At 36.9% G+C, this 12,831-nt stretch overlaps 1 protein-coding gene across 1 annotated transcript in view; it reads left to right on the top strand.

Moving 5' to 3' along the window:
• hcn1 (hyperpolarization activated cyclic nucleotide-gated potassium channel 1) overlaps positions 1–12,831 on the top strand; it is a 58,779-nt gene that overhangs the window by 41,831 nt on the left and 4,117 nt on the right. The window contains exons 6-7 of the mRNA XM_072714625.1: positions 3,515–3,755; positions 5,066–5,230. Of these exons, the coding sequence (XP_072570726.1) occupies positions 3,515–3,755; positions 5,066–5,230 (406 nt within the window). The remainder of the gene's footprint in view (positions 1–3,514; positions 3,756–5,065; positions 5,231–12,831) is intronic.

Below are 12,831 nucleotides of genomic sequence, written 5' to 3' on the forward strand. Positions count from 1 at the left end.
GTACTACTTGCATTAATCATTGTCTATTTTTATTTTACTTGATTATGCTTTAACCTGTCCAGTTGTATTAAATTAGAAGTATTTAATATATAGTATTATTATTGCTTTTTGGTACATAACTATTGATTGTGAAGAAAGTACTGCACATGATATACAAACACTGTGAAAAGTGCAATAGTTTCTCATTTTTTTCCTGTACACTGAAATTAATAATTTAATGCCTGAACTGATTTATTGACAGTCATGTGTATATTTCATTCTGAAGTTCAGGAAAACGCTTAGTAATTAACAAATAACTTCCTTAAATCCATGCGTTTTCTTTATGTTTCATAAAATATATGTTGGAAATCCACATTACACAGCAGATGCACATTTAATCATGACTTACTGCAATGCAGGAAAGGGACTAATGCTATAATCGGTCTCTCCAGCACAGTGACCAATTAGAAATGGTTTCTGTTCATGAAGAGCCCTTTGTGGAGCACAAGTCATCGGTCTCGGTTTCGGTAAATTAAACAGCTAATGATGCAAGGGACAAAAAAGAGTGATGGGGACTAACATTCATTTACTTTTTCCCATTGAGGCTCAGCATGCATAGGTTGAATAGGGCACTGATGACGCAGTAAAAGGTGCCTTGAGAAAGGGTATAAACAATGATTAAATTAAATTAAATCAACGCATGAATGAATGCGTAAATTAATATATAGCTAAAATCTATCTGTCTGTCTGTCTGTCTGTCTATCTATCTAATATGTAAGATGAGAAATAATTATAAAAATACAATTAATCTAGGCTAATAAATCAGATACAAAGCTCTTTAAAACATGAATGTGGATTGAATGATGAGAACAATGATTGTATCATATCCAATAGCATAGTTTTAAGAGTTAATGGTGCAAGGAATTAAACCAGTTATATAAAATTGTGTTATATAAGGCATAGTTTGAGTCATATCCATTTCAGCCTCCCAGCTGTGTGTATAATAATGATGCCCCGTGGTTTTCCAGCAAATAATATAATTGTACATGTAAGCAAAACTCAAAAGGTGGCAGATGACCCCACATATACAAATGACTTCCTCTTCCGCGCCCTCGTGCAATGAGTCTGATTTGCTTTTATTTGCATGAGAAATTATGTCCGTGTGCAATGACAAATTGGATAATTTAGTAGAGACCAAATCAGGGAAAAAGAAAAAATCTTGCTGAAATAGAAATGCTTCCTTGAAGATGGTATTTAAATGATACTATTTGCAAAGTTATGGGAGAGTTGTTTTGTTTTTTTCCATAATGGAAAAATCCATCCATATATCATCCAGCCACTTATCCCAGTTAAGACCATGGGGTGGACAGAATAATATACCATTTAGCCAGATGATGCTGTTACAGCTTTTGTAGACTGCCCGTTTATAGGAGTCTGTATGGCTCATCTTTCCTGGCTCCACTGATAGCTGTTTTCTCTTGCCTAGTAACCTCTGAAAAAACTGTTTCTGGCATGGCATGGAAATTGTCAAGACAAAAGACAGGTGAGAAGGATCAGCTAAAACTGGTGTTTTTCTCACCAAGGCTAGGCTGTTATGACATTTTGGGAAAAATATAGACCGTCGTCTTCTATATTAATGTATAGTGCCCACTGAAAGCTTACCCTGCTCTAATACACGTCCTCTGATGCAAATATTCAAGTCAGCTCTGTAAAGTGGCATCTTGCTTTGACGGCTTTGGGTTTTGTACTCTCTGGAGTTGCTTTTGTTTCGTTTGTTTTGGAGGACCTGTTGATTAGGCAGTGGCTATTTATTACCATAAGCAGTTAAGGGATGAGTGTTGTAAGTGTTTGTGCAGAATCTGCATCTTTTCCCTTTGTTCATGTGGATTACCTTTGGGTATCCAGTTTTCTTCCACGCCCTCGGTTTAAGTGATGTCTCTAAATTGTCCTTATGGTGTATAGGTGTCTACCCCGTGATAGCTTGACATCCACGCTTGGATGCATGTTGTCTTCTTCCCAATGCATCCTGGGATATACTTCAAACTTTCTGTGACCATGGGGGGGGCAGTTTATTGAATGTGTTCAATAGTTATTAAATAGCCTCGGTTATAGATAGTCTGCTTGGTGCCATATTTGTTCATTGATAACAATAATGCAACAAAAACCATTGAAAGTATTTCTGTTCATTATTAAACCCAGCTGTATGGTTATAGAAAATCAATCAGTACTCTATCAATCTGACTCAAGGCTTCTTAAACTGGTTTTCTTGGGATAGCAGCATTTTTTAGCAGCAGTTCCAGAAATTTCCATGCAAATAATGTTTTATTAGTTTTTCATTTATAGATGCATATGCCCTTTTAAGGCCATCGATTTTCCACCGAGCGTAATGGAATTTTTCAGAAAATGACCCTGGGAGAATCAAGCTATTTGACACAATTTGATTAATAATTGTTAAGCCAAAGGAGGAAGCCTAATAATCAGAAGTATGGCAGAGTGCAAGTTAAACATGTGACAAAACATTTTAAAATGAGACAGACTTAATATGCTTGCAAGAAACCTATTAAAATTAATTATTAATCAAATAAGACAAAATTCTTGAACGTTGAACAGAGCGGAAGCAAGAAGATTATCATTAAGACAGAAAAAAAGCTAAAGAAAATAAAGAGGAGCAGAATAATGGAGAGAAAACATGAACCTAACAAACATGTTTGCAGATTTTTTTATGATCTTTGTACAGATCTTTAATAAATCTGAAATATTTACCTGATTCACTTTCAATCACTTGATAATCAAACCAATACACTAAACATTTTGTTGTAAAACTATAATATTGTCTTTCAAAGTGTGTCAGCATAACCATTTCAAAACCTCTCTTAAAGTCACCCCATACAATACAACCATGTATTTCTTGACTCGACCACTAGCGCACCTTGTTTGACTACTCAGTACTTAGTTATTTAACTAATCATTGTTAGAAATATTAAATATTGATTATCAATTATCTGAGCTGGTGGTGAAATTTAATGAGTGTGGCTGCGGTGCCTGTTATGTTTTGTGAGGAATGACATTCTTTTCTACTACTTTTCTTATTCAGACAAATCAACACCAATTTCTCTACATATTCTTCCATTTTTTTCTGGTATTTGGGATGAGTTTACAAAAAGGAATCTCTTTATGGAAAATCAATCATTTAGTGGAATTTATACTTGAACTTTGCACCTTGTAAAGCAGAGGAGGGGAGCTTTTCCATGGAGGACCGGTGTGGATGTGGGTTTTTGGGATGACCTCTCAATCGTCCAATACTGCAGCAGTGGTTCTCAGCTTCATTCCTGGGGAGTCACTGTTATTGCCTGATTGAGAGGCCATCCCAAAGACCTGCACCCACACCGGCCCTCCATGGGTCAGGTTCCACACCCCTGTTCTAGAAAAATTAAAAAATAATAATATTTGATCTATAGGTGTTGTCAGATTGTTTACATGTTTTGTGTTTGTGTTTTTAACTAATTCCGTGCATAACCTTTGTTTTTCCTTGTAGGAAATTGTGAACTTCAACTGCCGGAAGCTGGTAGCTACAATGCCGCTGTTTGCCAACGCTGACCCGAACTTTGTGACGAGCATGCTGAGTAAACTGAAGTTTGAAGTGTTCCAGCCCAATGACTACATAATTCGTGAGGGCACTGTGGGGAAGAAGATGTACTTCATCCAGCACGGGGTTGCCAGCGTGATTACAAAGCACAATAAAGAGATTAAGCTAACAGATGGATCTTATTTTGGAGGTATATGAATCGTCTCTCTTAATAGCATATAAAGAAATGGATACATTATTTTTCAACCTGCTTAACAATAGGAATGCAATGTATGGAACATATTTCCCAGAGTACACTAAGTTATTCAGAAACAATTTAAAATGGACATACTGTACATTTAAACAGTAGACGTAATGTGCCAATCAATGTCATCAATCAAAATGCTGCCAAACCTAACCAATGATTAATAATCATCATAAAAACAGTTACGGCAAATTTAAACTTTATTAAATCTTATTTGAATACTTCCGTATTTTGTTTTTGTGTTTATTATATGCTTAGCTATGTTTTAACTGTTATCAACTTTTGTCCAGTTGTTCTTTGTTCACATACTGTACTTTCCTTTACGATTGTGATTTAGGTATTCTGCCTGTGTCCCACAGTTCCGGGCTGGAGAACTTCTCAGATGTAAAATGTGTCTTTTTTTCCCAACAGGCATTAAAACCAAGACTGGAATCTGTATTCATTTAGCAGGAATTTACTTTTTTATTTGTTTTTTTTTATTATTGTCATGAATGGAATGTCCTTAATCAGAATGTGTCCCTGAATCCTTTTTTTAAAAAATGTAATCACACATGCCCCAATTCATGTCTGATACTCAAGACATAATTGACTTAAGTATTGTGAATATGATTTGTATCAAGACAAATGACAGGACATTTTGGCACATGAGTTGCATTTTTATTTGGCAAAGGGCACAGGCATGGCTGAAAAAATAACACATACATACATAGAAAAAAATCATTATCTGTCGTTATACCCAGTAGACATGAGAGGAATTCTAGTGATGTAATTTAACTGCTAGATAATGGAATTAGATGCTGTTGTTACTGTCAGTGTTTTTAATGTTTGTGTTTTTTATTGTCTTCTCTAAAGAATAAGGAATGCAACTGAAATTTGTGGTTCCTCAAAAAAAGATATAAATGATTTCACTTCCTATTGTTTCATATCATATCTTACCATGTTCTGATATTTTCATTATTGCCATATTACTCAGTACTAGTTCATGTACACAGTTTTACTTAAATTCTACCTGTCTGGTAGAGAGTCAGTGTTTAAATCCATTCACATTCCGTCAAGTGCATCAAAGGATGTTATTCAAAACCTTTGATTCAGTTACGCAGACTCAGTAACTTCAACATTACATAAAGGGACTTTTGTACTACAGTTAGTGTAAAACAACTCTGCATATTGCAAATTAAATTTGGATAAGGTTGTGGCCTGGTTTGTATTGATTTGTTAATTGTAATAATGAAAGGCTTCTGTTATGTCTCACACAGAGATCTGCTTGCTGACTAAAGGGCGCCGCACAGCCAGCGTTCGCGCCGACACCTACTGCCGTCTTTTCTCGCTGTCCGTCGATCATTTCAACGAGGTGCTGGAAGAATATCCCATGATGCGGAGGGCTTTTGAGACTGTAGCTATCGACCGGCTCGACCGCATCGGTAAGCTCGCCCCCCCCCCCCAACCCCCCGCCCTCTGTCATGTTGCCTGTATGCGTCACGTTCGTCCGCCTTCACTGCACCTGTATGCTGTTGCCCCGCATGACTCGTATGCTCTCCACTGTCTGGACACAGAATGACAAAAGACAGCATCAGTCTGTTGATAAAAGGCAGTGCATGCCATTGGCCAGGAGGAGATCGGGTTTCCCTGATTTGTTGTTTACCCCAACTGGCTCTGCGGAGTGGATGGAGGCTAACCTCATCAGCATGTGCATTGGCTCCATTCATGTGCACACCTGGCTATGAGCAGAACACTAATATTGACTCCAGGCGTAAACTATGCAGTGGGCTCTCAGCTGGAGCTGTGATGTCATAGAGGCGTCCATAGTCTGGACCCATAGAAGGGATCTTGCTGTAACCATTAAAGGTCCTTCAAGTTCTGCTTTTTTTGTTATGATGGTTTATGTATTCGAAAATTCTAGCAGAATGGAGACTTGTTTATTGTTATTTAGAAATACGTACAGCATCGTGGCAAGAAAGAAGCACATGTATATAAATCAGGGAGTTCATTTACCAAATTTGTTTTGATTTCATCTTCCTCTTTAATGAGAATTCTGTTCCAACACATTGCACAGCAAATCCTTATATTTCTAGCAAGCAATTTAAAATTGCCCGTTAAAGCACGGTAATTGATCGCTCCAGGCAAAAATATTATTAACTACCCGGTTTTATTAGCTATTTTTCCACATCTAGCATGATCACGCATAAAATTCTGTATCCATTAACATCCACACATAGTCTCATCCAAATCAGTGTTTTGTTCAGTTTTATCCATGTTTCCAAATAAGTAAGACTTCAGAAAAAACTAAACTAGGGAAAATGACATGTAGATACATGTGCTGGATAATTGGTATATAGAAGATGAATAGATATTTATACGTGGGTTCTGTTTTTGTGCATTTTATTACATTACATATTGAGTCTTCAAACTGCCTTTTTGTTACTAAGGAATAATGCTAATTTATTTTGTAATGATAACGCTAACGTAGCTGATACTTTTAACACAGTAACTAATGCGGATATGAATGGAGATCTTGGGCATAAGACAGCAGGCAAGTCACATTTTTGGGGGGATATAAGTGTCCGTAAGAGTTTCAGTCATCCCCAGATATTTAGTTTTTATGTTATTGCACAAGGGATTTTCTACATCCTTCATGTCTTTCTGCACATTTGTGCACGTTCAAAAGTAGAAAAGTACTGTTTTCAGAGTGGTCTCAAGCCAGCAATAAAATTGTTCACATAATTTCACATAATTTGTATAATTAGTTAAGTAGTTAATGAGGTAGACATGTAATTAATCCCATGTAATCTGCGTATTTAATTAAAATAAGCTGTGTCTGTAGTTCATTTATTTGATTTAACATTAATTTTAAGTTGCTAATATTGACACAGTGTCTTTCTGCTATCTTAATACACATTGTTTGATTCGTAACACATTTTTGATGCCTTTTACTGTATAAATTTGTGAATAAGAGGTATTCATAAGCAAAAATATTATCTGTGTAAATCAAAATACAAGATCAGTGAATTTAAAGTTAAGGCTACAGTCAAATTAAGGAGATAGGAGGAAGTCAGTTAGCCCATCTTGCGCATTTAGATATTTAGCAACAAAGCTGATTTTATGTTGATTGCATTGAAGCCAAAGACCATGACTCCAGTCTCCCATGCTAAGTTGATCCCAGATTCTCATCATCTTCCATGTATAGAAATGTTTTCTTTATTGTAAGATAAACTGGTTTCTAATTAATCCCCATTAATGACCATTCTTCAGCTACTAACAACATTAAAACAATCCATGAACCTTTTTAAGTCCTATATGGTACATGATATATCTACGCTTATCTACCAAAAACTGAATGTACTGCCTGTTTGCACATTAATTAGGTAAAAAGCAATATTAAATAACAATGCCACCTTACCATTATTTAAATTTAGATTTTGCTAGATTGAATGCTTCACACATTTTTTCCCTTTCATCTCTAGCCTCCAGTAGCTGATGGCAAATGTCAAGGACTTTATTAAAACCTACAAAAACTTTCAGGTTTCAGGGTTGCACATTTAATGGTCATTTTCATGCCTCAGACCATGACAGCGTTTGAAAGTATTTCTGTGACTGTGACATTGCTTTTCAAAGCAATTAGTCATTTATGTATCATTTGGACTGACTCAAAATGTACCAAATACGTCCTACTCTGAAAAACTGTTACTTCCAAGAACACATAACAAGTACACTAATCTACATTCTCTTAACATTTGAATTAGACTTGTAATATTTCTGTATTGATCTTAATTATTTGAGCAGATTTATAGAGATTTTACATTAGGGATTGTAGAATAGTTTAGGTATTTCCTTAGGTGATATGTTCAATAAAAACAGGTATAGCTGTTAAAACTGGCATTTTGATTACAGTACACATCTCACAACTGGGACTCCACTTACGTTTTCAGAGTCTACCATGATTGTGAGTTCACTGTAGTAACAAAGAAAATAATTTATATTTCCTGTGCCTCATGACTCAGGCACCTTTTGTGCATTTCACATGCAATAGCAATTCAGAATTTCGAGTAATACAAGTATAACATGGTATGTTTAAGAAATTAGCTATATGAAATGAGAAGAAATAATGCTTTTCTGTTTCCTAAATAATTAATGTTCTGCAAATTATTTAGAAAAAATGCTTTAAAGCACTATTTAAAACAAAAACTGCGACAAAAAATACAGGATAATATAATATGAGAAAAATAAGGAAATTTGTGAATGTGTGGCCCTTTCACCCAGGAAAAGGTATACTTTACGCCATTGTAATGATTTGTTAACAAGTCATCTAGTTATGTAGATAACCATGCACCTCTACTTTGACAGTACTTTTGCAAAAATCCATTGTTATTGAAAAAGTACTTATAAATTTAGAACACTGCAAGGAATTACTATGCAAACATTAGTTCAGTGTACTGCTTGGGTAGGTTCTTATTCTTGTTTTTTGAATTTTTCATTTCTACTTGCTTTTAAGTTTTGGTTTTAAAAATGTGTGGTTGCAGGCGTGCTCCTAGAATTCACCACAAAGTGAAAAATTCATTTAAAATTACAATGTAATCAGAAAGTCAGACTCGAGGAAGCTGTACATGTTATTTTAGCTGGACCACTTAATCTGGATCTCTTGATTCTGATCGTCAGTCATGGACATCATCGATCATAAAGGGAATATCAAGGGGGACAGTGAGTGGCCTGGAACTGTAGCCTCACTCCTCTAGTGATGGGGCTGAAATCCTGACCCTGCTCTATATGCGTGGTTCAGATGTCCTCCCTGCATTCGTAGGACTGGGACGCTCATTTTAAAAAGGCATTTGAATTGTTATAACAGATTTATCACTTGAAGAATTTCAAATATTGATTATACAATTATAGTACTGGCCAAGCCCATCATCGTGCTATAGCCTAAGCCAAAATGATTAAGGGGCAATAATGTATATTAACACATTTTTATTTACCCACAGGACAGGGACACCAGCCAACAAGTGGTAGCCTATTCCCAGTTTACTGCTAATAATCCCAAAATCCATGTAAATCTGCAGGAACTAGCAGTCGACTATAGCATATCTTAAATGACCTGAAAAAACAGCAGCAAAAACAAAGTTGCGTGAATTGTGGTGTGAAATTAAAATGAATCAAATGATTGACAATGGACATCTAACATAGGCCATTTATTTAAAATCCAAACAGTTTCCATACTATGCTTTTTAAGTGTTCAGGAGTGACTATATCGTTGCATTCATACATTATTTCACTAGTTTTTTGCTGACTAGCTTCAGCCATTCTGGCTAGCGGAATAAGGGTCATTAGAACAGAATAGAATAGAATATCCTTATTCTAATTGTCCATGTAACTCTGAAGGAAGTGGCTTCAGTTAGGGGAGCTGCAGAGACTGAATGCTCCACCATCGTCCTGAATTAGCCAAAACAAAAACGAGGAAACATGTTAGCTGACTAATAATAACCTACATAAATCTTTTAAAATTAGAGCATGAATATGCCGTTGATAATGGAAATATTTTTCAAAGTAATGAATAATGAAGTTCTGCCTGCTAGGCCTCGTGTTCTGTGACGTTCCTCATGCAGTTACGTGAATCGATGTCTCTTAACCGCCCATAGCTGTACTCATACTCCTTGGGATGCGCGGCAGGATCCCCATCATTCCTTACTCGAAAGCACCTTATACAAAAGATCCTGGTGTAATCATACAGTCAGTAAGCCCGGCTTATGTAATATCCAAACAAGCACAAACACTATTGCCGTCTGTTTGTGCCCAGTGCAGTCCAATCGGACATGCTGAGCATGGGCACTCACTAAGACTTTACAAGGATGAGGGGAAAGAAAATGAGTTTTTGTTCTTTACTATGATTTCTTTTTAATTCATTTAGTAATGCTTCAGTTTTCATTTTTATAAAGTGCTTATTTCAGTCATTTCATTTTTATAGGTTGGCTTTAAATAGAGATGTTCATTGGTTTATTGCTTTATTTGACTGGGACAATGCATATTATCAACATAACTGTCAATATGCCAGAGTTAGCCAAATGGTAAATTTTCACCTGTAGTCCCTATATAAATACAGATAAATATATGCTAATAAAAATTGTGTTTGATCACAGACTATACAGCATTTGGATTGTCTGCATCCCATAAAGAAATTAAAATCACAGACTAGTAAGACTGAAGAAAGGTTTACTCTTTATTCAAATAAACAGGCCGTTATAATTATAATAATCTTCTGTATTTGCTTATGTACAATATAAAACTGTACCATATAGAGTAGTGTAGCACCTCAAACTTTTTCAACATTAGTATTTGCCTACATTGTTCACAATGAATAATCAAAAAAATGCTTTTTAAAAGCTGACTGAATATTGTAGTGGTCTAATAGAATTAACTATGAAACTGGAACTAAATTCTGGTTAGATTTATAATGAATAACACTGTCAACTTACATAGCTACATTTGTACAACCTTAATAATTCCATCATTCATCAAAATTTATTAGATATCATTTGGACAGATGAGGTTGCATGCATATTTTATAATGTTGATCACTTCCTGCATTGAAAAGTGGTAAATGTATGCATTTGCATATTATGGTATATGAACTGTCTATTTATATAGATAAATAGGAATACCATAGTGGTGGCTATGTATGCCATAGAAAGGTTTCAGGCTAATGTAAAGAGACAGTCACCCATCCCACAAAGGTCATCAGTATGACAAGTCCACATTCAGTATTTGGTACTAAGGAGTAGAGGTCACCTCTGCACTCACAGCTCCTTGGCAAGGCAAATCTGGACGGTTGCATGGAACTACTGCTCTTTGAGAAGCCTGGGGCGAAATTATTATGGATTTTTACTGTTTGAAAAGATTAGGGCTTCTAAGTTTCACAATCCATGCTTAAGCATTCCAGAATGATCGGCAACAAAGCAGCACTCCCCTCTGAGACGGCAGCAAATAGAGAACGATTCAATCTACTTAACCAGGTAAGCTGGTGTAACCAAGTTTAAGTCGTGCAGAAACCGTCCTGGGACTTGAAAATGAATCCCCCGCCCCCGCGAAAAGCTGTCTGATGTGGAACAAAACTTCTAATTTTAAGAATGGTACTTTAGCCCTTTTTCGAATCATCAAATGAAATAACCTAAGTATTATTTTTTCAGTTGCACTCTCTTCAATGATTATAATGTACATTCTAATAATATTCTTATGCTATTTCAAAAAGAAAGAAAACATTATAAGATAAAAGATCTTTTGATTTCTTCTTGAAGTAGTCACTATTTTTTTTTTTTAATTCACATGAGCCTTTGGTGGAATTTTTAAGTTGCAGGTAATTTTTGTTAATTCTACACACATTGTTATTGGTTTAAAGTAATTGCAGTTATATCTATAAGGGATATTTCAGATCTGGACATATCTGTAATGGAATGTTTCTGAATAAACAGTTTTTTTAAGCTTCGGAAGTAAAGCAGGGAGAGTGAATGTGCAGTGGTTTACCCCTGTGTATGCCTGTATGTAGAAGGAGACTCTCAGGCAGCTAGTTAGTGAGACTTATGTTCCTAGAGTATGTGAAATGTCATTTTTTATATATAGCATAGTATTGTTACATAAAATGGATTCCATGCAACATCCCTGAACAGCGTCCTAAGTGTGTCAAAGGCCAGAACCTTTGATCGTCATTCTGCTGACTTCCCCGTTTAGCTCCTCTGCCTCCCACCCTGTAAGACGGAATTAGTGCTGATGGCAGGAGCGTCACACTGTACCTCCCCCCCCCCCAAAATGACAGCTGGCAGGGCTCTGGCCGACATTTACTTTGCCACAACGTTTTGTGTACTTCATACATTTTGTTAAAGATGTGCGATGCATGTCCTGAGGGTAACATCTAACATCATCAGAATATGAAATTATCGTGAGGCCGGTGAATTGTTCATTTGTGAAATTATATAATTTTTTACATTCTCCCATGTAATACCTAGATGTCAGTGTCAGTTTTGTTTTACTCAAACCATGCATGATTTTTATATGGGCTGTATAAAAAATCCAAATCTGTATAAATTTTTTTGGTTTTCTGCCCCCTGCATGCCTTCCTTGGGGGGCAGCATGATGTCATTGTGATGCAGTGGTCAACACGGCCATCTCCCGCCCCTAGAGACCAGGGTTCAGTTCCTTGCCTTGGCTCTAGGTGTGCAGAGTGTGCATGTTCTCCCCATGGGCTGTTTTCCGGTCCCACCCACTCCCCCACATTCTAAAAACATGAGTTGGGGCCCAGTAGTCTGTAGGTGAGAATGGTGCGTCTGTGCCCTGTCCCGGGTCGTGCCCTGTCCCGGGTCGTTCCCTGTCCCGGGTCGTGCCCTGTCCCGGGTCGTTCCCTGTCCCGGGTCGTTCCCTGTCCCGGGTCGTGCCCTGTCCCGGGTCGTGCCCTGTCCCGGGTCGTTCCCTGTCCCGGGTCGTGCCCTGTCCCGGGTCGTTCCCTGTCCCGGGTCGTTCCCTGTCCCGGGTCGTGCCCTGTCCCGGGTCGTTCCCTGTCCCGGGTCGTGCCCTGTCCCGGGTCGTGCCCTGTCCCGGGTTGTTCCCCGTCCCGGGTCTGTTGTTTCTGGCTCCAGACCTTTGCGACAATGTACAGGACAAACAGTATGGACAGTGTTTGCCCTTTTTTTATAATATCCATACCTTCAAATAACAATTAATATATTAAATGTAAAATCTCATAAATATTCTTTTATCGCCTATAATAATAAAAAATGCATTGACTTCCATTGGTTATTTTTTTTATTATTATTATTGGTTCCATTGATGTTTGATAAATTGGGGGAGATTTATGAAAGGTTATCATCCAGCAATGGCAGATGGCTTCACATTGTGTGCTCTTCATAATCATCTTATTTACTCTTATTTACGTCTAATTTACGTCTTATTTACGACAAGCCAGCTTCAAAATGGAACCTGACGGCACTTATCAAAATATATATATTTATGATACGCATGTCATTTTTAGTAAGAAATCTTCAGTCTT

Source organism: Paramormyrops kingsleyae, chromosome 7 (genome assembly GCF_048594095.1).
Source record: "Paramormyrops kingsleyae isolate MSU_618 chromosome 7, PKINGS_0.4, whole genome shotgun sequence".
Classification (NCBI taxonomy): Eukaryota; Metazoa; Chordata; class Actinopteri; order Osteoglossiformes; family Mormyridae; genus Paramormyrops; species Paramormyrops kingsleyae.